At 34.8% G+C, this 25,248-nt stretch overlaps 2 protein-coding genes across 4 annotated transcripts; both read right to left on the bottom strand.

Moving 5' to 3' along the window:
• Positions 1–2,533: 2,533 nt before the first annotated feature.
• Positions 2,534–11,133, bottom strand: LOC135691822 (BTB/POZ domain-containing protein 9-like). 3 transcript variants are annotated; one of them, XM_089110765.1, is made up of 8 exons: positions 10,794–11,133; positions 8,369–8,699; positions 7,862–7,971; positions 6,954–7,143; positions 5,837–5,944; positions 4,725–4,803; positions 3,877–3,933; positions 2,534–3,433 (listed from the first exon to the last, which is right to left on the bottom strand). In XM_089110765.1, exons 1-8 carry the CDS (start codon positions 10,945–10,947, stop codon positions 3,332–3,334), a joined length of 1,131 nt encoding a protein of 376 aa, XP_088966891.1. In that variant the 5' UTR covers positions 10,948–11,133; the 3' UTR covers positions 2,534–3,331. The 3 variants fall into 3 exon arrangements, with proteins under 3 accessions (XP_088966891.1, XP_088966890.1, XP_065065874.2); XM_089110764.1 differs by having other exon boundaries at positions 10,065–11,131; XM_065209802.2 differs by lacking the exon at positions 3,877–3,933 and having other exon boundaries at positions 10,065–11,130.
• A 5,658-nt stretch (positions 11,134–16,791) lies between these two features.
• Positions 16,792–24,100, bottom strand: LOC135691878 (ras-related protein ORAB-1). Its single transcript, XM_065209878.2, has 7 exons — positions 23,922–24,100; positions 23,189–23,261; positions 22,994–23,041; positions 22,054–22,101; positions 21,526–21,621; positions 18,557–18,688; positions 16,792–17,972 (listed from the first exon to the last, which is right to left on the bottom strand). The coding sequence occupies exons 1-7, from the start codon at positions 23,933–23,935 to the stop codon at positions 17,775–17,777; spliced, it is 609 nt and encodes a 202-aa protein (XP_065065950.1). The 5' UTR covers positions 23,936–24,100; the 3' UTR covers positions 16,792–17,774.
• Between the last annotated feature and the right edge of the window lie 1,148 nt (positions 24,101–25,248).

Here is a 25,248-nt window from a genome sequence, read left to right as displayed (position 1 = left end):
CCAATATTTTAAAAGAAATCTATAGAATCCTTCGCCCTTGTTCTTATTCAAAAAACAGAATTCCGATAAGTTAAATGATAAGATAAATTAAATGGTTCTTTTTTTATTGAGTGTCAAAGTATGCATATTTTGCAGTTGCGTTGCGAAATTTTATTTCCCGCTGTGACGTCACAGTGATGAGTCGAGGCAAAACCATTTAGTCAGGCCTGTTAAATCACTTATTGGGTCGAATTGTGCAAATTGTGATACTAGCATGAAACTTTGCAATAATGGACAGTTTGATACGCTGAAAAAGATAGGATAGGGAACCGAAATGAAAATTGCCCTTTTCAGCTATTTTTAGCTGGGGTACTTTGCCCCAAGACTCTAGCGGCGATATTACGATATCTCTGCTGTAAGTGAGTACAATAACATGAAACTTTGTAACAAGTGACAATCTGATACGCTAAAAATGAAAGGAGCAAGACCCCAACTTGAATTTGCCCCCTTTTCTATTTTTAGACTGGGGTACTTTGCCCTAGACCTTTATTGACGGTATTATCGTATCTCTGTCTCACTTTGGTGGAATAGAATGAAACTTTGCAATAAGGGGCAATTTAATACGCTTAAAAAGATAGGATATGGACCCTCTCCATGAAAATTGCTCCCCTTGTTCTATTTTTAGAGTGCAAGTTATGAATAGGAACTATATCACATCTTTCTCAGCGTATCAAACTGCCTTTATATTGAGAATTTCCGTTCTCCGTTTATAGCCAGTGGTAGAATTAGGGGTCTGAATCAGAGTACCCCAGTCTAAAAATAGAACTTAGGGGCAAGATATGATTTGGTTCGATATCCAATCTTTTTCTGCATGTCAAACTGCCTTTATATCGAGAATTCCAAGTTTCTATGACCTGGCGTTCTCCGTTTGTGGCCAGGGGTCTGGATCAGAGTACCCCAGTCTAGAATGGAATTTAGGGGCATTAAATGGATTGGGTTTATTTTACATCTTTTTCGGCTCGTTTAACTGCCCTTATATTGTTTATTTTCAACTTTCTATGAACTGGAATTCTTTGTTTACGGCCAATTGTACAACTAAGGGTCTGGAACAGAGTACCCCAGTCTAAAAGTAGAATTTAGGGTGCATCATATGATTTGGGTTTATTTTATATTTTTTTCGGCTCGTTAAACTGCCTTTGTATTGTGAATTTCAACTTTCTATGAACTAGGATTCTCTGTTTATGGCCAATTGTACAATTAGGGGTCTGGACCAGAGTTCCCCAGTCTAAAAATAGAATTTAGGGGAAATTATGAATCGGGTCTACATCACATCTTTTTTTTCTAGTTAAACTGTCTTTTTATTGTGAATTTCAACTTTCTATGGCCTGGCGTTCCCCGTTTATGACCAAAGGTACAATTAGGGGTCTTGACCGGAGTACCCCAGTCTAAAAATAGATCTTATGGGCAAGATATGATTTGGGTCTATATCATATCTTTTTCAGCGTATCAAACTTAGTGTTCTCTGAAATTTTGATGCTTGTACCACCATTTGCACAATTCTTCTTCATATCTCCGTCATTAGAACCTATTCTGTACAACCGCAGTTTCCTGATTGCTGTGGCCCGACTCATCACTGTGACGCCACAAACTGGCCTTGATTTTCGCAAGCACTACCTAATTTCAAACTCTGATTAAACACACTTTTGCTGGTCAAATAATGACAATTTTGGTGTCAAACGTATCAGAAAAGATAGGAAAATATAACTCTTAAAAAAAAGCAGGACATAAAATTTCGCTGCATAGACACTTTAAGGTTTCTTAAACAACAAAGTTCTAAAAGCTACTAGTAAGTACTGACTACTAGTAAAAACATTCCTATCTGATCTTTAAAAAAAGGACTTTGAAGGTGACCAGTACTATGGTCATCTTAAGGATTGATTTATAATATAATAATATAATAATGCGTTTATAATATTTTCCATTCTTCCAATACGTCACATTTAGGCCTTTGTTGCAATTATAATATTCATGCATGGAAATGCTGATAAAACAAGAATCTTTTTGCCTTTCTTGGCAAGAATAGAAGTAAAAAGACTGCTGCTATTTCAATATCTTCGGTCTTCGGTTTCACTCGCTCACTATGTTGTTGAAACTTTCGCTTTTCCAGGCCACATAGAATATACCAGTACCACGTGCGTTGACCCTTAATATCGAAATGAGATCACATTTTCAAGGCTTATTTTCCTGATTTGTGTGACCTTTCCAAAGTGAGGGATCCAAAAGAGAACACCTTCGTAAAGGGCAAGTAGGCATTTAACTTTTTTTCTGAAAATTGGTGGCGATGTACACCGGTTTCTACGTCTATGGTTTCTAAATAGAGAACCATGGATGTTCTTTGTCTCTCTCACCACCAACATCCTTTTCTAGCTAATAAAAACTTTAAACATCACAATTCCAAAAAAAAGGATTTCCGTTCAAAATTGACATAAAAACAGGACATCCCTATTTTGGGGGATGAAATAAAAAAGAAGAATGAATAAGAAAGCCGCTTAAGAAAGCTAAGTAAGCCATGCTTTTAAACAACAACATTTCTTTTATACAAGCTGACATTATCTACCTTAAACATTCACAATGCACTAACTTATTCAAACTAATTTGACATAATTAATATCTTATACAGTGAACAGACGAGATGCTTCTGGGTTTGTAGAACCTCTCGGACTATACGTGTTACAACAGCTAACGAAGAATTTTATATCACCAGTCATGAAAATAAAGAAATTATTCCTCATCTTCTAGTCGCAAAAGTAATGCTCTTCATTACCTACTTATTTTATTTTCCCAAAATCTGGAAGATTCCACCATGACAACTGAATACGCCTGAATACCTAGAGACTTCCATTGGTACCATAAACATGGGGATTTGGAGAAAAGAGTTTCTCTTGAGTACTCTAATCTAAAACAGCTCACAAAAAGCACAATGCCTCCTATATATTTAGAAAAATAGTGAATACTGAAGAATAGAGAAGCATTTTGCTATTTCCTCATCATGGCACAAAAATATCGATCTCCTAGATTTAGCAAAATAATGATATTTTTGTCAGAGAAATCATGGATGCAAATCATGGATGCAAATCATGGATGCAAATCATGGATGCAAATCATGGATGCAAATCATGGATGCAAATCATGGATGCAAATCATGGATGCAAATCATGGATGCAGGTGATGGGTAGTACACAAAATTACCGGCTTCCACTGGGAACTCAAGACTACGACCAGATACATAGGAGCCCTGAGCACTATACAGGAAAATATCACTGAAAACTACACATTACTTCACTATGGTTTATCAACAATCTTCTGTGTCACGGTCGGTGACTGATTCTGTAACAGATGAGCTTGAGCAGAGATCCTCCACCGCAGGGCATTCAAAATGCACAACATGAAAGACCTAAAATGCAAACATAAAACTTCAACAGTTTCTTGGATAACCGAAGCATTGGTGTACTTGAAAAGTAGAAGAAATTTTCTATTTATTACTCAGATATTGGGAGGTGACTGCTACTCACCAAATTTCGATTATCAATTGAGCAATAAATTGTATGTAATTCATCCTGCCTACCATCGAGCATAAAATCAGCTAATCCAAGGGAATTGTTTCCAGAAACGTATATACTAATGCACCTCACGATTTACATGGCCTTAAAAGCAGTTGGGTGGGTGTGTGAGGATGTCTGTGGTGGAAGGGGAAATGCATAGGCTACACCCTTTTTGTAGCAAATAAGAAACACCGCAATACGCCGAGAATAAACAACAATAAATACACGTAAATCAGTGAAGGCTAATATTTCGCCCCAGCATACGGGGCTTCATCAGAGCAAAAGTTATACGTACGCCCTTTTTACTGCTGGAAAACGCTCTGGTTCCAATGGGGAGTGTCCATGTTGACAGCTGAAAAATTCCCTCCAAGTACATGTCAACATTAAGGGGCGTAAAAGCTTAGTAAAATCTTATTTGCGATACGTTTTGTGAAGACCTTTGCATAGAACCTTTGATATGTTACCTCCAATTGTTTACTGGCAGAACATATCGAAACATGATCCAGTCAAAAAAACTACACTAGTTTTCACATAACCCCTGCATGACAATTGTAGAACTAAGTAGGGAGATATATGTTACTTTTGAAGGATACAGTAATTCCTCAAAATATTTCCCTCTCCAAAAATTTTCTCTTCTTTCTTAGACGAATAATAAAAATCGATTCTACCGAGAGCCGGAGGGAAAATTATAATTCTCAGATTTTTTCCTTAGTATCAAAAATTCAAATCGCACATTCGCAGAAAAATCATCGTTGGCTGGCACCAGTGGCCTGCCAGTGCAACTGCGATTGCCTTGCAACAGACACATTTTGCAACCCTTAAAGCCGGGTGTTGAGAGGAAATGGTGTTGAGGTCCAGAGGTAAAACTGAAAGAGTTCTACATTAAAGCAAGCAGTAAAGGAAAATTGTTGTATAAATCTATATCTTAAGAGGTGAAAATTGGTTATTTCTAACATTCAGACATCATTCTCACGATTTCAAAAACTGTGGTGAAAACACAGAAAAATGGCTCACGAGAAATGAAATACAAATTTATTTATAAAGTTTGAATGTTGAAACGAGGGGTAAAATAAAATCCGAATATGTGAAATAGTTTGACAACAGATTAAGTCAAATAATATATTGTTGTAGAAAACAACATACCTGGTTCGCTGTATTTTTTGTTCCAATAAGTTTTATAAACGATACGGGTCTTTGAGGAAATGTTATAGTTTGCCAAGATCTGTGGATGAGGAATTTTAAAATTATAATGAACATATTAAAGGATATAGAAAATTTAGCTATCAACTTTAAGTTACATGAATTCGAGCGGGTAAAGATCATTGACACAGAGTTACAAATAAGTTCCTTAAAAGTTACAATTAAGACTTTTAGCTTTTACATTGTGAAGTAATGGAAAGTCAGCAAATAATTTGGTAAGATGGTAGTAGCATTCAATAAAGGCAATGATTCAAAATGCTAGGTTCATCATTTTTCTGCTTCAAATTCAATTTTTGATGCTAAGATGTCGTGCCCTTGACATTTACCAAGACAATATAATATTGATCAAGATAAATCTATCATAACTTATTTTTGACTACTTTGATCGAGATCGAGAAATGGGTAATAAAAACACAAAGACGACATGGATTTTAGCAATTCATTCCGATACAAAATATTTTCGTATGGCGATTGCATTCATTTTTGCCAAGGCGCGATGTTCTTATTTTTGGCCATTTGAAGCTTGGGTACTCTCTATACTGTTCTCCTTTCAAAATCTATTTTTCTACAGCCACAGTCTATCAATTGTTTCTTAAACGACTAAATTACAGTTTAAACAATTTTTAGGCGGTACATAACAGTAAATTACAGTTTGCATGGCATTTTTAGTAGGATGGTTTAATAGCTGATAAAGTCTGCCTTGTTACCACGAGAGGTAATTTCCAAAAACACAATGTTTTCCTTTCAATTTTTCAGGTTACTCGGGACCTTACATTGTTTTTGTTTCCGATGAACCGAGCCTCGGTGCTCTTACAAGGTGTGTTCTTATAAAAAGAGAGTGTAATGCCTAATCAGAGCACCCTTAATTAATGGTAATCGAGAGATACTAAAGTGGCTTAAGCCATCTGTCAATCAACCATTGGCCAATCAATAAGCGTCATTCAACTCACGTGCTTATTAATTGGCGTCATTCAACTCACGTGCCAATAGTCGATTAACAGATGGCCTAAGTGACATTGGTGTCAGTCGATTGCCCTTAATCATTATGTTCTTACCTGCTGGGCTCATTCGCTCTATTACAAACTGTAAGCCATTCATTCTGATCAAGAGACACCTCGATGCGATAACAATACTGACGATCATCGCAGTCCCACAGAAGCATCCTGCAAAATGATGCATCTTCTTTACAAAAATTAATTGATTATGTTTAAGCTTAATTTCATTATGGTTGCGAATTCTTAATGTCTATCATTGAACAAGTCCTATATACATACCAGTGGCGGAAATTATGGGGGTTTGGGGGGCTCGGGCCCATCAGCGACGTCGTTGGAAAATTCGGGCTTTCGTCGGATAATTGTCAACCGCTTAACGTGTCTAAATTACTCCAAGAAAACGTTCTCAAAAAGGAATTTTAAGCTAATCTTAGGGGCGTAATTGCCAAATTTTCTGCTCGCTTCGCTCGCAAGTGATCTGCGTTTTCCCTTTTTACCCCAGGGGACTCTATAGCCTCTCTGTGCTCTTTTTGCAAAAGTTGGACATAGAATAGCTGATAAATAATTAGCCAGTACTAAATAATCAAAAAACAATATATGACTAAAATCAAAACTGTGAATTGTATAATGTCAATTCCGTAAAGATTAGCCGAACTTTCAAAGTTGGATTGGATTCTTCCAAACAAAAGTTATTTTCAAACATATTTCCCAATGACGAAAACAAGATAAAATGCATAAAATGAACATCACAACTACAACCATGTTGTTATCATGAACAACTTATCAAAAGTGTAATCGGTCGACCTCTTGTATCATCAATTGTCTTAGATGAGATATCGATCTTGATATCAATTTCCTTAAAATTAGTGCAATTTCCTTAAAATTAGACACGAGACAAGATGTTTTCTTGTCGGAAAATCGTAGGTCTGCCCCCCCCCCCAAATGAAAGCCTGAATTTCCGCCACTGGTACATACTTTCACACATTTTATTAAAAACTACTTTATGTTGCTTTTCATTTTCTCCACATCGAAATAATGTCTTTGTTGGTATTCTTTTACTTCTACTTATCTTCTAATGAGTCTCTATTTATTTAAAATTCATTTTCTATATTGAAAACACGAATGATGACACTTAAGAACTCTGTTAACGTAACTGCTTGCAATAAACAAGGTGCGTCACCTCATGGAACCAATAACAAATGGCTGAGCCAACTGTATTGTAATGCATCCACTTCCAATCTGATGACACGTGTATCCAGACTCCCAGTCATAATTCTTAGTATCACCGTCGATGAGTGCGTTTCTGTTGCGACTGACGCCTTCCAAAACAATCGCTTTTGCCATCACTGAAGCCACATTTTCATTAGGAACTGAGTAAAAGGATCGAGAAAAGATAATTGCAGATGTATCTGCAAAAATATCAATACAACTGTAAAAGTTTTATTGTCATTTTTGAGGTTTTGTCCTATATATTGATTTCAGTAAACAGCTGGCCAGGCTAGCTTTGTAGAAAGCCAGCTTAAAATGAAAGAATTTCTGACAGACCAAAAATCAAGAACAAGTCGAAGCCAATTGAAAAACTAGGGTCAAGTTGCCATGTCTGAATACATCATCAAGATTAAAAAACTGTTGATTGCAATTAAGCTTCAAATGACCTTAAATCTACTAGACATATGTTCTTTGCAAAGGATTTTAATTTGGCAAATAATTTTCCCACCCAGTTTTTCCCTAACACCTGATTCAAGATAAGTCTGAAAACATGTTTTCAAAATATAGCTAATATAGGAACATAGTGGAATTTGGGCATTTTAATAGTGGGTTAAGAGCAGTCAACTTTCCAAGTTTCTTTTCTTTCGACCTCCAAGGTAGCATATATAATCTAAAGGATTAATTTAGACTGCGATATCCATTTGGGGGGGGGTGTTTCCCATAAAACTCCATTATTCTTTCCACTGTGTAGAGCAAGATCAAAATTTAAAAAGGAGACATTGAAATTAAGGAAAAGCAAGAGACGAAAAAGAGGGAATCATATTCTTTGCTTTGTCCTCTTCAAAGAAAAAATGAAAGACTATGAAACCAATGTCTTACCAATGAAAGAATTTTGAACTGGCAAACATGAGCTACTATACAGGCACTCAAATAAAACAAGATGGAAACATTTGTTTAGTGAATTGTAAGTGCCAGTGATCTTGAGATACCTAAATAAATGAAAAGATCATTATAATAGAACCTTGTCCTCTGAAAGATAAAAAGCTACGAGACTAAACATTTTACATGCACTGTTTGATACGAAAACTAATTGGGATATTGACTGAGATGCCAGCTTTTACAGAGGAATAGATATAAATTGTCTGAAACTTCCTATTCATTGGTAACAGATATTCATCTGAATTTATCAGATGCATAAGTCATAAATTAAACTTACAACAAAAGGTTCCAAGATTCATGCTATACAAATAACATCAACATATAATTACACCATTTAGCTAATTTGTTTTGATAAGTACCAAATCATTGATAGGCACCAAACTTTGGAAATAAACATATCAATCAATATGGTGGAAAAATGAAACAAAATGAAGTATAAATCTTTACCTTGCGACAATGGGCTCAAAGCAGAGTATTTGAGATGATCTGCAAAAGTGTTTTGTGTAATCAATAAGAGTGGTCCAGTCAGACTGATCCATTGAATATTCAATTCCATATGAGTATGACCTATTGTCAAGATCCCAGAGTAGCATCTTTATTGTATTAATAATACTTGGCCTCCCCAGTTCAATAGTGATTCCAGTATCTTTAATCATATGTCGTGTGTAGCCCTTTTCTAGATCATATGCTGGTTTTACTAAATCAAAGAGTGTTTCTTTCATTTCTCCAGTTATGACTTTTGCATCATGGCAATATTGGGCAAGGTTCTCATCTTTCACTGAAACAAAAAATTTCAAATAAAATTTAAAATAGCTAAATCTATAGTGCGTTACTTTCGTGATATAATTATCAATTGAGACACAGAAGCAACAAATTAAAAAAAACCAGGCAGCTTTGATTGACAAGGGAGTATAACAGAATGCACGATTGAATGACCTTTGACTTAGTATTTGGTTAAGATCAATTTCAATCAAATTCAAATTTTGTATATATGAAGGGTTCTGTCTTTGTTTCAGGTTTGGGCAATGATTCGCTACAGAAAATTGTACTCCCTTAGATTTCAAAGCTACTATTATTGCCTTAAGGCCTTCAGTTTAATAGCCTAGCAATGCTCTTATTGGGCTAAAAAATATTGCTTTATGTAAGAATCCTCACTACAAAACAAGAGAGCAAGAAATTTTGACGAGAAATTAAACATGAAGAAATCTGTACAGGCAACAACACACAGAACTATTTCTCATAGAGCCCCTGTAGTGGCTTTACATAGGCCTGTTTTCATTAATTTTTTCCTTCTTATTGATTCATCACATTCTCACATTGCAGCACAGGCATCCTCTATGTCAATCTTATATCACGCATTCACTAAATAATATGTATTGTTTACTTTATCTTTGCCATGCTATTCAATTTACTCATCACCTTTACTTGCCCTTCTGATCATTTGTTTTTCTCGCATGATTCGCGCTAATTTTAGATATTCATTTCTGTATGTAAATATGTGAACTTGTAAGTAACTTCAGTTCAGTTAGAACCAAGACACACAATAGGCACATTGCCTATTCTCTGACTCTGACGGTATCTAAGAACCCACAACAATGCAAAATTCTCATTACACTAAACCCCCATCTCACAGAGCCCCCAGGATTTGCAGGAAAGCAACAGCAAGATCGATCTTTTCCTCTGAACCCTATAATAATTGGCTGGGATGACTCCCTTGGTGTACGAAGTACCCTCACATACCAGTTCTGGTGTTCGGTCAAAGGCAGTGTGTTTGAGTGACAAAGCTTTGGCCTTGGATTTGGAATTGTGACTGGGTTGGACCATTGTAGGGCAATGATGTGCAAGGTGTCATGGCAGAGATTTGATTCCTGCCCTGATCATGTCACTCACTCAACCTTTCTTATCTTGATTTTGATTTTGATTATTGGACAATATGTGATGATAAATTTTCACAAGTTTTCTAGATGAAAAATAATTGAACAACTTTCATAGCACTAGATAAAATTAATAAAATTTCAAGCGCAAGCCACTGTAATTTCCGAACATAGGTTGCTGCATATCACCCAGCAAACAATATTCCTTTTTGAAACTGATATTTGTTTTTGCACATGCAAAAATCAACCATGGGCAATCAAACACTTACTAAGGTAGCCTCTGTGTGGAAGTTCATTCAATTTTTTCTCATGTCTGATTTTCACAGCTTCTAAGATATCATCAGCTGTAAAAAGTTTTGAGTCTCTAATTTCATTGAGTAGATAGCTTAACTCCATTAGAGGCAATCGTATGCATGAAAGCAATTCTCGTGTCTCATATTCATCTACATCATCATTCTCAGAGAGCCATTTACTCACACCAACAAAAAGAAAGTCTTCTGGTATACAAAATGACCCTCTTGAAATTATTTCTTTGAGGGATTTCCTTGACAACCTTGTAAAGCCTTCTGAATTGATTATTTCATCAGCGTGATGATCCATGTAATCAATGCATATGGATTCTAAATCAGTGATTCCTATCGTCGATGCAACGTCATAAATATCAGTTACTGTACATTCTCCGATGACTTCTTTGAAATATCCTGTTATTGCGCTTTCAAGAGACAACAGACTATATCTATTTGCGAGAATAAGCATGTCAAGGATATCACGCTCTTCAAGCTCCCTCAAGAACAGCCTTCCACTGTAAATATACTTTAGCAGATATTTGAAAACTTTCGCGGGTGTGTCATGTAACTCGATTTTAGCCATGTCTGTTGTCTCTTTCATTCCGCCATACAATAGTGCTCGAAAATATTCGCATCGCGCTGACAGAATAATACGATGTGCTTCGAATTGTTCTCCTTCTACAACGAAAGTTACATCGGTATTGTTTTCACCTTTAAGAAGATTGCCAAGTTGCGATGAGAGCAATTCTACATGATCAACTAATGGAAAGTATGGGTCTAGGCCCCTTCCAGTTCCAGCTTGATCTCCATCAACACTAAAGCGGCTTGATTGTGACCTGCTTCTCAAAATGTTGGAGTCAGACATATTAATGACATATTTTGGAGTCAGGCATATTTTTACTTTCCTGTTGATCTAGACTCTAGATTCTAGAGCAATTCAAGTGTAACGGAGATCCTGTGCCATTGTTGTTTCAGTTTCAGATGGAACTGAAAGTCGATTTGTGTCGGTCATTTTGTTGACGTTACAACAGCAACAACGTTCAGCGAGTCTTTCAGTGGAAACAGCCGACTTGTGCCATCAGATTTTTTCCGAATCAAGCGGGGGTCGTCGGAGCCAGAAGTGCACAAGGAGCACGTGCCACCATATTTTGAAAATTTCACTCTTCTTTGAAATGCTCCTGACCTGGGGGCCGTGTTATAAAACGTTAGGATAGGGGGCTTTGAATGCAGCTTCTAGAAGCCACACACACTAATACCCACATCCATAGCTACACCCTCTGTTTTGTTACAAAATCATTCAAAATATTAATCGAAAACTCATTCTATATTATTTAGCTTAGATGCGAGCATTAAAAAATAGAAAGCGAGCACCTAAGTTATTTTTGGATTCGCTGTACTTGCTAAGTTTCTATTTTCAAGATAAAGAGTTATCGTATTCGAAACAAACGTTTAATTATATGATAATTTCCAAATTTAATCTTAAAAATGCCACTTTGTCGAATTTCCTGGTACTTTCTAGGCGAATAATGATATGGGTTTATAAAATCTGTGCTATTTTGCGATAATTTTGTAAATATAACATGAAAAAGTAGGGTTTATCTAGCTCTGGCTGTACCACAACAAACTGAAGGTATACTGGATAAAACACTCTTGTATGGAAAGTTGCAAGCTACAATTGAACGAGGTTTAGAAGGAACGTAAACTACTATTATAACATTTGAAGATGTAGCATAAAACTTATATATCACAAACTAGGAAGAGCTATTATTGATCAAATGTATTGAAAATGAGCAGTTCTTCGTTATAAGTCGTTTTTTGTTGATCGTGTGTTTTAGGTTTGTGATGGTTTGTCATGGGAACTGGTAAGCTAAAGTTCGGGCTGGCTGTTTTTAATTTTTTCGAAAATATGTGGCTGGATGGCTCTTAATTTGTTTTTAAATTAATAGGGTGTAAGCAATGCAATTGCTATCTATTTGTGTTCTGACCTTTTTTGCCAACAAAGTGAATGAAAAATCCTTTATTTGCTGAAAAGTCTGAAAGTTTACAGAAAAAGCATCCATGTAAAACTCCTCATTTTTGAGATGAAACATCGTTCAAATTATATTTTACAGTAGCTCAGCCTCAGCTTACTTTTAATTTGTTTTCTACTTTTGACCAATGTTGAGGCACGTGTTTTTATAAAATTGTTATCATAAAAAGTTTGTAACAAAGCACAATTTTTCTTGAATTAAATGCAGCCAGCTATTTGGGATGTCGTGTCACTCTTGTCAATCTCAACAATCCTGTTTTAAACTTATGCTGAGAACCAATAAACTACTAACAAGTCAACAAATATCAGCAGATTTGGTCTGGTGTACTACAAGCCTCAATACTAGGTACATTTTAAATTCTGTCGATGATAGTATTAACTAAAGTAAAAATTGTAATATTTGCAATAAAATAACAATTCACTGGTGCAAACAAGCTGTAAATAGTTAAATGGAAAATTCCAGAATGATCTTATTGGTTTACGATGTACTGTATATGTGAATCCAGAAATTGTGCAAATAGTGTTCTTCGTACTTAATACGCAGCGGGTATAGAGAGAAAGTGGTTAGTTGAAAGCCCATTTTAGTAATGTATAACCATGTTACAAACATACTTTCTAAACTTTGTTTATTTAAATGTATAGGTCTATTGTCATTCACCATTGGTTAGATTATAACGCCATTGTTCTTTTATCGAAGGTGTCACAATACTTTTTGAACGTCAGTGTATTGTACTGTACTTTTGCATTTTTTGCTTCTCCCATTTCGGAAGCGTGAGATTCAAGCAAAATTCGTGATACTTGTTACCTCGGCCATTTACTTAGGTAAGCAATACAGTAAAAACCCGCATGTAAGAATTTACTTTCTCAGAGTTTGGCACAACTGGTTCTTATATTATGGGGTACTTATTGAAAGTTTAAGCTAAATACATATAGCTATTGTAGGTTCTTGATCAGGTACTAAATTTCTACAAAGTAGATATTGTTGTTGATTATCAGAAAATAGCACTAAATCTGGTTTGTTCAATTTAAATATTTATTAATGTACCAATATTGCCGAATGCCCACCAACAATTGATCAATGATACAGTACTTCATATAAAATAGTGGCACTAATTTTCACAATAACAGATCAAATTTAACAGTTCAATGAACATTTTGTAGCCATCTGTTGTAAAATTTCAGATGTATAGCAATTTTAATCAACCATTTAAAATAACGACGTTTTGTTTTGTTGCAGTAGCTTAAGGACCATTTCGGCCTATGCATCTATCATTATATATAAAATATATTTTGGATGTGTAAAAAAGCAAATTTCTTCCAGAAGGTTCTTAAATCCCTAGATTCTAACATGCGGGTTATTAATTTATGTTGAGGGAGAGAAGAATTTTGTGACAACCATGTGACGACAGAATTTTGTGTAAGTTAAAGGTGACCCAACTATTCTGGAAAGGATTTATCTAAAAACGGATTTAAGCGGCATGAGCGGGGGGAGGGGGGTGCTTGATAATGATTGGACTTTGTACCACACTCTTTGCACATTTTTTTAAATCCAGTCTTTACCTTTAAGATAAAGAAGATAAGTCGATGAAGAAAGCTAGTTTTCTACATAATTTCGTTACTACTGACTACCAAAAAAAGCATTTTAACCAAAACAAGCACAATTTATAGAAGAAAACAAAAATATTAGGGGATGATGCACCCCCAAAACCCCCGGTTAATCCGTCCCTAGATTTCTCCTGTCCGTGATTTTGGATTCGAACTGCTGTTGCATAGCAACGCAGTTAGTGCAAGGCACCCGTTGAATCACAACAACAACAACAGAAGCTTTGTTTCTTTTGAGAAAGAAAGATGGCGAGTGACCAGATTGGCGAAGTTTTGCCGAAGCAAGGACTTTTGTATTCAGAGCAAACCCCTATGCCTGTCTTATGTAAGCCAAAAATATTACCACTTAAATCTGTTACTTTGGAGAAACTGGAAAAAATGCAGAAAGAAGCACAAGATGTTGTAAAGAGACAGGAACAAGAACAGAAAATGCAGGAAAGATTGCTTGAACAACAAAAAGAAATTATGCGAAATTCTATGCCTGAAGATGAGTAATTATCGGATACTCATGGGTAATTCTAAGAAAAATTTATAACATAAATTCAAGCACTAGTATTGTTGAATGTTTAAATTCTAGTGTTGACAAAAAACCAAAAACAATGGAAGTATGAGACCACTGGTCTAAAAGAAAAGTATTTCTTCTGACTTCTGTTTTTGCGTTGTAGACTATAAATATATAAAAGGTACATATGAGGTGGTGTGTTCAAAAACATAGAAAACATCAAAAAAGCATCACGTAATACATAGCTTCTATGTTCGTGAGTGGTAGGAAATTGAGAACCCTTAAACACTGATAGACAAATTAACAGACAGCCAGGGCACCAAAATACCTGTATCAGCTAATCAGCGCATACAATCTTTTGAAGACATTCATACGAAGTAGTATCACAACTGCCACAAAATCTATACCTATGTTTGCATCTCAGTATGCCAGTGCTCAAAAAGTGGGACCCTAGCCCATGTGTCATTGAATGGCTGAAATGGAAAGAGAGAAGGAAAAACAAAACAAATAAAATAGGAAAGTCAGTGTTGGTTAAAAGGGGGTGTACACAGATGCAAAATATCAAAAAAATCAAAAAGATCAAAAAAAAAGTTTTTTAGGACTGTCTGACTATTTACTATAACTTTTCTGTTAGTTAGGTTTTTGTTTTGATTTGGTTTGAATTGGAAATTATTTTTGTTTTACCAATTGATTCATATATTTTGCGAAAAATTATTCAACATGATCGAATTTTTTACAACACTACAAAATTAAGATCATAACACCACAAATCAAATTTACAACACCACAAATTGGTAACAAAACCATGTTAGAATAACACCTGCAAATGCCATCATCTTATTGGTGGTGTTCTTCCCTGGCAATTTGTTACCCACATCTTTCTTGCAATTTTGTAGATCAAGTATCTTACTGTTTAGTGTTGAACCCCAAAGCACAATGTTCGATGTCAAAATGCTTGACAATCCAATACTGCTAATTAGCTTAATTTTTTCATTTCTTATAACATTTATAATTACTATTAAGTTGTTACATTTCATTTTAAAAACACCGTGTTAACCTAACCTCTTAACCTTAGTGCATTTAATTAATTTCAATTAGACCTTCATAACAAGCTAAAGTTTTATGATAATAAACCTAATCACCACATGTTGAAATTTGTTAAGGTTATGGTGGAAATATGGGAGAGGGGCAGAGTGGACTAATGATTTCCAAATGTTTTTTTTCTAAAGGAAATGGTGGTCTTGTCTCTCCAAACCATGGAATTTTGCATGTTTTTGGAAGGATTTTTAACTTCCAAGTCGTGAACAGTGGCAGCATTTATGCTTCACATCTTTACAAAACACATCATTTGTATTGTTTTGCAGCCTCCAGACTGAAAACTTACCCTACACCCATCATATATTTCATGTGGACTTTTAAATGCAGTCTTCATGTGTAACTTTTACAAAATTAAAAACCACACAAACTTTGTAAACATGCCATGCAAATGTAGTATTGAGTTTAAAATCAGACCACACAAACAATAAGCCTGTATATGTCTTGACTGCACTGGTATCACAATGCCAAATCCGACAGTAGCCCCAGGTGACACCCTAACATATAGTTTTGCCAGCCATATTTAAAAAGATAAAGTAAAACTGCCATTTGTGATACCACCTTATACTGGATATAATTATATCTCTAAGTACTTTACAGGACCAGGACCTTCATCTATGATATTCTCTAGTGATGAGCATTACCCAACTTGAGCATTTACTAGAGAGCATCCCCTACTAGTGATCATCTTTAAAAGCTCCTGTCCCCCTATATCCAAAAATAGATAGAATTCATACCTTTCTATTCTATATACCAGATGTGATTTAATCCTTGCAAATTTAAATTAAAATGTTGATTGATAGAATGGTTTTAGTTTTTCTCAAAGACTAATTTATACAGAATGTTGATAAATTCTTAAAAATTTTAGTTGGAACATCACAAAATTTTCCATCTCAAAATATTACAAGGCATAGAGTACTGAAGTGTGATGTCTTTAAAAATATATTTTTAGAATTTCTTAAATTTGGCCTCAAAATCTGAAAGAACTGCATAAAGTACCTCAATGTGCAAATTAGTTAGATATGTTCCAAATTGGGTTAGACATGGCCAATGAAAGATTTCAAGTTTGCTAACGGATAACTGCTATTCTGGCCTGGTTCATAAAGTTATGAACCAAGACCAAATTACATGGGGCAAGAGCCTGTGCTCAAGTGGTCATATCTCAGCCATTTTGTAATGCCTTTAAATGATTTTGCATATTTAGAGGAATTTAATGATGCTCTTTTAGGTTCTGGGATCAAAATTCATAAATTCTAAAAATAGATTTTATGACGTCATCACTTTGGTACTTTATTAAACAAATATGACGTTAACAATTTCCCAAGTAAAATCTGGAGGTAGTATTAAAACTCACACCATATGGTGCACCTGCAATGTAAACATGGCCTGAATATTCCTGAATTTCCATCTCTACCTTTATCCTAACCTTTAAGGCAGTCTGGTTTTATTTGCACAGAAAGAAGTTAAAACACAAAACAATCTTCCAGCCTCATATGGATATCACTAGCATTAATGCAAGCACATTTAATATAGGGGTTTTATGCAAAATCCATAATCATACATTGAGAATTACAATTGCCTTTGAAGTTACACAAACAACTTATAATAATTAATATTAATAATGTAACTGTTTCAATATTAGGAAAAGTAGACAATCATGCAGTGGTTAATACCTCTTGATCCATCTTTGTCATTTAGATATTAAATGGCATCCAATTGCAGCACAGTACCTTACTATCGTGCCAGCCTTCAACATTATGACATTTGAATCATTTTAAAATATAAGCCAAAATAATCCTCCATGTGAAGTTATAATAACAAGAAAATTAAAAAACTTTCAAAACACCTCCTCCTAAATAAGCTACACTATTTCCTAATACCCTTTAAGCACTGTTATTGAAATGATGCACCTGTAAGTTAACAAAGTCAGGTACATTTAGTCTTATTGTAGGAACATTCACTTAGAACAAAATGGCCTCCATCGTTAAAAGTCTTTATCACATTGAGAAAATTAGCGCTCTTGGCAATTTACAAAATGGTTGTGTTTATAGTTTAGAAATAAACAAAGCATAAAGGATTCAAAGATTTCATCAGAAATGAAGGGCTACATGATGAACAATGAAGATTATGTAACATTAAATCAATTCTAAATTGCCCTGTTTAAAGATACATACAGTTCTCTTTACACTTTAAATGAATTTTTGCGAAAAAGTGAAAAAAATTCCCATACCTCTGCCAACAAAACAAAACATAAAACTGCTCACAGTAGTCAGCACAACTGACATGAAGTCTTTATAATGCCAAATTGTTATATGAATGCTGTACAGCCTACATGCATGGTTTTGCTGCATTTATTTGTGCTAGAGTAGAATACTGATTTTTACTATCACATCACCAAAGGATCAGCTATGAAATTAGGAGAAGCTCTTCTGGCCAAACATTAGAAATCTAAGACGCATCTAATTTAACAACAACCACCACTTGGTTTATTCACAGGACTACTAGAGTTTATATTGACTTTCTTTTGGGTATCAGCTGCTGTCTGTGGTGGTCCCATTCTACTTTTGATTTCTGCAGCCATTGTCATGAAAGCTTGTTCAACGTTTGTTGCATTTTTTGCACTGGTTTCTAGGAATGGTATTCCCAATGAATCTGCAAATTCCTATTTGAGAATATGAGATGTATAAGAAACAATGATAAAAAAAGCAATTATAAAGCAAGAAATAAAACATTTCACCCCACAAACTAATACATTTTTAAAATCAATCAACAATTTGCATACAAGGAATCAAAAACAAGTTCTGTTTCATGGATTCAACTACACACTACACAACAGAAGCTTAAAAAGGAGAAGAAAATACAACTGATGTTCAAAGTGCAAGTAACCGATTGTGCTTTCCCAATAGGATACCATCATGCAATTAAAACACTAGCACAATAGGCAAGATTGTTCAATACTATCAGATTATAAATAAAAAAGAAAATTAAAAGGATTGCAATGAATTAACTTATATACAAATTATAATCTATATATAATTAATAAAGAGAAAAAAAGAAAACAAAATAGACTGCTAGCAGTGGTCAGAGGTTGTGTGGAGTACTTACATGTAGCAAAAAGCAGATTGTCTAAACAGAGTATACAAATCTAAATCTGGTTCTAAAGCAATTAATGTAAAAATACAATATATATACATGTAAAAAATAAATTTTCCATGAAATTGTTTGCAAAAAGGGAAGTATAACAACCTTGGCAGTGGTGTAATCAACAACTTTCTTTGTGGTCAGGTCGCATTTATTTCCAACTAGCAATTTGTTCACACTTTCACATGCGTATCTGTCAATTTCTTGTAACCACTGTTTGACATTTTGGAAGGACTCCTACAAAATAAGATTTCCCAGATTTCAACTTGTTAAATGTTAAAACAGTTTTTCAATGATGATTTATTTTGCATCATTTATGACAAACGTCCAAGATGCTGACTAATCAATAGATTGAGCAAGATTTCAGCAACAGGTTTTCATCCAAACTTATTGGCTAGTTAAGATTTTATAGCATTTTGGTTTCTTGTTTTGGTCCATAGTTTATAGAGACCACAAGTATCAACTATTTGATGGTTTTGGTGACAACTAAATACATATAAATGTTTACTGGATTTTACAGCAGCAATCTAAGATTCAATTCTGACATAAGAGCAGCACTCTTGTGGGAAAAATTTCTCCTTGGCATTTTATCAGCCTTGGCATTTTCAGTAAAAATATATCAGGGCTTTCAGTGGGGGGTGCGCGAGCGCGCAGGCACGTGTCCAAAGTTTCCTTTGATAACGAAAAGATGAGCGCCCAATGATAAATACTTCTTTTGTAGAGAGGAGAGCGATTTCCAGATGGTGACAAATTTTTTTCGTGATCCATTGCTGAAATTGGCCAATCCCCTTGAGAAACTCCTTTTCGAAACGGAAACTCCTTTTTGAGGCTGACATACTGTTGCTCTTTGAAGTAGGGCCTGTTTACATGAAGTGTGCTAGCCCGCTGGTTTCCACAGGTGCAATCATTTTTTGTAAGTGTGTACGGGATAATGCAATCCATCCAACTAAGATGGGCTGGCATCTTATATAAACCTTCTAAACGAGATTTTTTAGCTTTTGATGCAATAATGATGAATATTGATTTTCACAACAATGGCGAGTATCAATTTAATTTCTTTTCTTATGGCCAAATTACCCATTATGCTTGGTATCAAATCATATGTCATGGTATAAGATCGGCAACCATCTCAGTTGTCCTTTTTATTGACATTATCTAGTCTTTGTAATATGAGGCGTGCGATCGCACGCACACGCCTCCACACACGCCCAAATTGCCAAGGCGTGCAAATCATCGCATGCGCAAAACAAAGAATTTGCCATAAAACATCGCTTAGGTTAGGAAGATTTCTAAAGCTGCGGTAAGTCAAAATCGCCAAATTCAAAGGCAGTTCTGTTGTTTTCCAAGGTGTTGTAAAAGTACTCCCATACTGGATTTAATAATGGTGTTGCAAAGAAGTTACGCCAAGATCGCTTAACATTATAGTTATTTAACCAAGGGGGTGCCAGGGGAGTAATCTGCAATCAACACCTGGTACTTCAATAACTTTCAAAACTCTGCGATTTGAATTTTGGGACACTGTTGTTAAGAGTTGTCTTTGCCTATCACCTGATCATGGCCAAAGGAAACAAAGTGAAGCTGGCGACATTTATGGGTTGGGGAAAGAACGGAATAATCGGAAAGCTACAAATGCCATACAGTGAAATGGAGATGTGACAAGACTGCAGTCAATGATGATATATGGACTGACGAAGAAATATAAAATATCTTGAAAAGGGCAACAGTGCTCTATCTTTCGAAGAGCAGAAAGCAAAAGCTTGATAATGTTATCGGTATATCGAAGAAACCTAAGCTAGAGAAAGAGGAGGAAACAGAAGAAAACTCTGAGAAAGAAGAGGTGATGTTTACTGTTTTTTAATTATTTTAAACTGTTATCGAACGTTTTTTAAGATTAAGAGCTGTAAAGTGTTTGCGTTCAAAGAAAGTGTGTTTTTTTAGACCTTTGTGTTATTTCTCTGCCCATTCTTTCTCATTCAATTGATTGATGAATTCCATATAATCGTGAAAGGATCACCGATCAAATGGTAAGATATATATTTTTTAAGAATATCCGCTATGTTATCCCCTACGTCAACGATGATACTGAAGTCAGTGATGCTGCATGGTAATTTCTACGAGCAATTGAATTTTTTTCAACCTTTGTACCACTAAAGGATTGTTTGCACATCTTTAAATGGTTACAGAAATATTCTATAATTACTTCCTAGAAAACTTATAACTAATTAAATTTAACATCTTTAAAGAAGAACAAAAACAGTTTCTCTGTCAATTTCATTGGTTTCTGTTCAGTTTGCGACACAGATTGTCTCTTTGAAAGCAGCACCCTATAGTTCTTGACAACAGGAAAGAGAAATGACGGATAAAAAAGCGGTCCACATCGCACGCCATCGCACGCGTAAAGTAGTCAAGACGTGCGAACAACCGCAAGCGGCCCATTTTCATATTATAAGACTGCATTATCTATGTTTTTTAAGCTTTTGCTACGTTTTTTGCAAGATGATTTTACATTTGAACACGAAACGGAGAATAAAAATAAACATTCAAAAAAGTATTCCAAACTCAGAAAGAAATCGAAGCTCGATCAACGGACGATTCGTCAGAATCAGATAATGATGAGGAATTTGAGACATTTGGCCTCTCTGAGGCGGAACATGGACATGAAGAATTTTGTTCATTTTAAATAAAGCCTTTCAGTTTAAAAATACTTCATTATTTTGTTTTATGAAATAAGTTTGAATCATGCGCCCCATACTGATCATGCGAGTTTTTTGTCACGCGCATCAATTTCTGAACTTGAAAGCCCTGTATATGGGTTAATTGTTTTGACAAAGGCTTAGAAGCTGAAATTAGAAAAATTACTTCCTTGAGGTGGTCAAATCTCCTTGACTTGAGATCATTTCATTAAGTTGATAACTTTCCATCGGTTAAGGAAGACTTTCCCTTGGTGTACAATCACCCTAAAAGCCTTATATTACAGTAAAGACATATGCACATACTAAAGAAGATTCATAAATCAGCAATGATCCTTTGCAGAGACTTAATCTATTCAGCAATATAACAGAAAGTAATTTTACCTGATCAGTGACATCATAGACAATAATAATTCCATGTGCACCTCTGTAATAGCTAGAAGTGATTGTCCTAAATCTCTCTTGCCCCGCAGTGTCCCACTAAGAAATAAAAAATTATGTCATTCAAGAAGCTTTTGTCTTCCTTATATAAAATTTAGGGATACACATTTAATGAAGAAATACAAAGTTCAGATATGCAAACATAAATACACTAATTTTTCATCAACTTTCTCAAAGAAACGAGTACTGGACAATCAGAAAGAATTTAGAAACTTCAGTATATACTTGAATCTAAAAAAAAGGAAGATGTTTAAAATCAAAGAAACCTAGAACTCGGAAATGTCATTAAAATCTATAAATGTGGCTGACTGGTGTGACATTTTACTTTCTTTACCTAAGGTAAATTTTCAAACCAAGCAAAATTACTTTGTCACAAGTATTTTAAAACAATAAAAATATTGACAAACCATACACATTTACAAATATATAAATAAATAACTATTATATATATTGCATAAAATGTATTCTTACAATCTGAAGCTTTATTGTTTTTCCATCTAAATCAATCGTTCTGATTTTCTGAAAAATAAAATATTTTTTGGTTGGAAAACCAATTTCAAAGGATTTGAGTCCTTAAAAAAAGGAAAAAATTGTTTGCTTTATGTTCTATATGTTTTTAAATCAACATACATTTATGACCAGGGATATTCAAGATGTTATCAACTACACTCTTTTTTATAAGAACCAGTAAATTTAAGTTCAGGCTGACTGTTCTTAATTTTTTTGAAAATCTGAGGCTGGATTGTTCTTAATTTGTTTTTAATCTAATATGTGTAAGCAGTTCAAGTGCTAGCTTTTCGCTTAGAGAAGTGTTCAGTTCTTATTTGCCAACAAAGTGAGTGAGACAACCTTCATTTGCTAACAGGTTTAAATATTCACCAAAAAAGCACCCACACAGAAAAAAACCTTGTAAAATGTCCTTTAAGCAAAAGAAAATACAATGCCAAGAAAGCATGCTTGTTTATTCATCAAAATAAGCATGATTAACAAGACAATATTCAATTATGGTAAAACAACATTTAAAAGTTATTCAAGAGATGTCTTATACTGCTTAATATCTATTTATACTGAAAATGATGTTATCTCTAAAGCATTCATATCTGGAAGGCTAAAACAGTAATGTTCACAACGATAAATAGATTTGCTGGCCACCTGTAGAAGTCCAGAGGCACTGCATAAACATTGATAATAAATCGTTAACAACAAAATTAAATGTTCTTGCAATTCAATAAAACATAGTTCTAGTCGATGATATTATTGGCATTTTGCAGTGAACTTTTTTCTTACTTTGAAGACAAAAGTCCCCAGTTTTTAGCACAACGAGCACACAGAGAACGAACAAGGTCACATGATATTATGCGAAGTTAGTTTAGTTGTCTTAGCTGGGGAGAAACGCTGATGTCATACTTACGAAATCAACACCAATCGTACTTATATAGCTCTCAGTGTAGGTGTCATCCTAAAAATGGAGAATATAAATAATTTCAGAGCAATGAGTACCAAACAGCCTAAAATACGACGCTAGAATTACAGCTAAGCATTCTACGAAAACGCCTTCCTTGTACAATTTATCGAGGTGTAACGAAGTCGTAGCTGAATAACTCACCGCAAATCGAAGTAGAAGACAGGATTTGCCAACACCAGAATCGCCAATCAACAGAAGTTTAAATAAGTAATCGCTAAAATGGTAAAAATTGGATTTAAAATGGCCAGCCAGTTTCGCGTTTTGGTAGTTTCAGTTGTCATTAAATGTCATGGGTCTTCGGAAGTGGCCTAATTAAATGGCCGTCACTAAACTAGAAGTACACTAAATAACAGCCACTGTAACAAAGCTGTCGTAACAGTTGCTAGAAATTCGCTAGAAATTTGCTAGAGATTAGAAGTAAAAAAACCAAGCGAATTAAGATATCATAAAAATTCTATAAGAGAATATGGGAAGTATAGTCATTAAGATCTTATTAAATCAGAAGGCTGTAATAGAGGGTCTGAGAATTACATCCAACAAATTCGCTGAGTGCAAAACTTGATAACGTTCTTCTTGGGAAAATTGTGGTTTGTACCCGATGCAAATGGTGGTACAAACTTTAATCAAAGAGCTCGTTCTCATCTAAAGTGATAAGAAACTTATTATCAGTAAGTTATCCTTGAAAATAACAGCATCAAGATTGAAAACATCGCAACACTTCAATTCAATTCTAGTAAAAAAAGGTAATTTAACAAAAATACGTAATGGAACCATCCAACATCCTCAGCACCATGACATAAACTACAACCCAACCCAAAGGCACTCTTCGTTCAGGTTACGAGCTAACAAGGTTTTTTTTTTATTTCATACTTACTATTCTGGGTTCATATTTGCTATATCTGGAAACTCTCCCAAGCACACACTCTTCAAAGTTTTCCTTTTTAAAAACCAACGGCAATATCTTTGCTATATGTCCGGACAAACACGTCAAGTCTAAATTAACCCAACGTTTTCCTCAATATCATTCTACGTTGGCATCGAAAGGAACTTTCACATAGTTGCTTACAAAGCATGATGGGATACCTACCAGAACGTTATTCAGAATTCCCGGATGTTTACGTGGCAGAGGTGTAAAACGATGTGTGCATTTAAGTAAGGAACACTGGGTATTAATTGTAAATGTATGTTTTCTAAGAAACTTCAAATTCAAAAGAACTTTACACTGTGACAGGGTGTTAAATGAGAAACAAGTATCATTTTTCAAGGCTAACAACAGCTTGGGTGCTTCCTTGATGGTACTGAGAGTGAGAGGACATTTAATTTAATTTCATCTTATGACTAGTTTGTAACTTAAGTGTCCTCTCAGCACCATCAAGGAAGCACCCCTATTGTAACCCTTGAAAAATGATGCTTAATAGAAAATAATGAAGCAAAGTTGACTCAAAAAGGGGTCCTTTTTAAATGATTTATTGGAATTGTTAAAGGATCGTGATATTAAAAGCCTAATTTCAAGAATTGGATAGGGGAAAAAATTCCGAATAGATAACTTCTATTCAGATATAATGCCCGTGTAGACTTCTGGTTCGAAAGTTTTGGCTATTTGCTCGGTGGATCCCTAAATTTCCATTGTTCACTCCTTTTATAAGAACATATTTTTTATATGATTTGCCAATATATGCAAGAAAACAACCAGCCTCAGATCAAATATTAGGAGAAGAGCTTCAGCCCCCTCCTCCCCGTACGCCTATGAGATTAGTTAAATTTTACATTTGTATTTTGTAGACTAACTATTTCGAGGCGTGAATCACTCCCAAGAAGGTGTACAAGATTTAGAGATTTTAGAAAATCTCATGCTGAGGCAGGAGATATTGGGATTTTTTAGTCGATTGCGGGATGTTTTAGAATCTGACATTTCATTTTTGGAAGCAAGATCTTAAAGATTTTTGGCTTTTAAATGAAAGTTCTGCGATTTAGGAACTTGATTATGATAACTATGATATTCAGATTGCAGTTTGATACCGAACAATGAATAATGCACAGTAAAAAGTTTGTTCTTTATGCAATATACTTTTTCGGGACGTGTGCACCAAACAAAAACGAATTTCTAGCATGGATAAAACTGCTGCTTTAAAGTGGTTATCATCATAATTTGATTAAGCCCCCCCCCCCCCGAGGGGATTCAAAACTTGATGTTTAAAAAT

This window comes from Rhopilema esculentum, chromosome 10 (genome assembly GCF_057945365.1).
Source record: "Rhopilema esculentum isolate cy_ngs chromosome 10, ASM5794536v1, whole genome shotgun sequence".
NCBI lineage: Eukaryota > Metazoa > Cnidaria > Scyphozoa > Rhizostomeae > Rhizostomatidae > Rhopilema > Rhopilema esculentum.
The sequence above is the reverse complement of the archived record's forward strand: the minus strand, read 5'-3'. Positions and strand labels throughout refer to the sequence as shown.

What these genes read in the sequence shown, in the direction of transcription:
- LOC135691822 (XM_089110764.1), bottom strand. Translation starts at nt 10,947, where the DNA reads ATGTCTGACTCCAACATTTTGAGAAGCAGGTCACAATCAAGCCGCTTT. An exon ending in AGAGCGAATGAGCCCAGCAG is followed by an intron (nt 4,804 to 5,836) that starts GTAAGAACATAA and finishes CCTCATCCACAG; the next exon opens with ATCTTGGCAAACTATAACAT. An exon ending in CAAAAAATACAGCGAACCAG is followed by an intron (nt 3,934 to 4,724) that starts GTATGTTGTTTT and finishes GGAATTTTTCAG; the next exon opens with CTGTCAACATGGACACTCCC.
- LOC135691878 (XM_065209878.2), bottom strand. An exon ending in GTCTTCTACTTCGATTTGCG is followed by an intron (nt 23,042 to 23,188) that starts GTGAGTTATTCA and finishes CTCCATTTTTAG; the next exon opens with GATGACACCTACACTGAGAG. An exon ending in GTACGATTGGTGTTGATTTC is followed by an intron (nt 22,102 to 22,993) that starts GTAAGTATGACA and finishes TTTATTTTTCAG; the next exon opens with AAAATCAGAACGATTGATTT.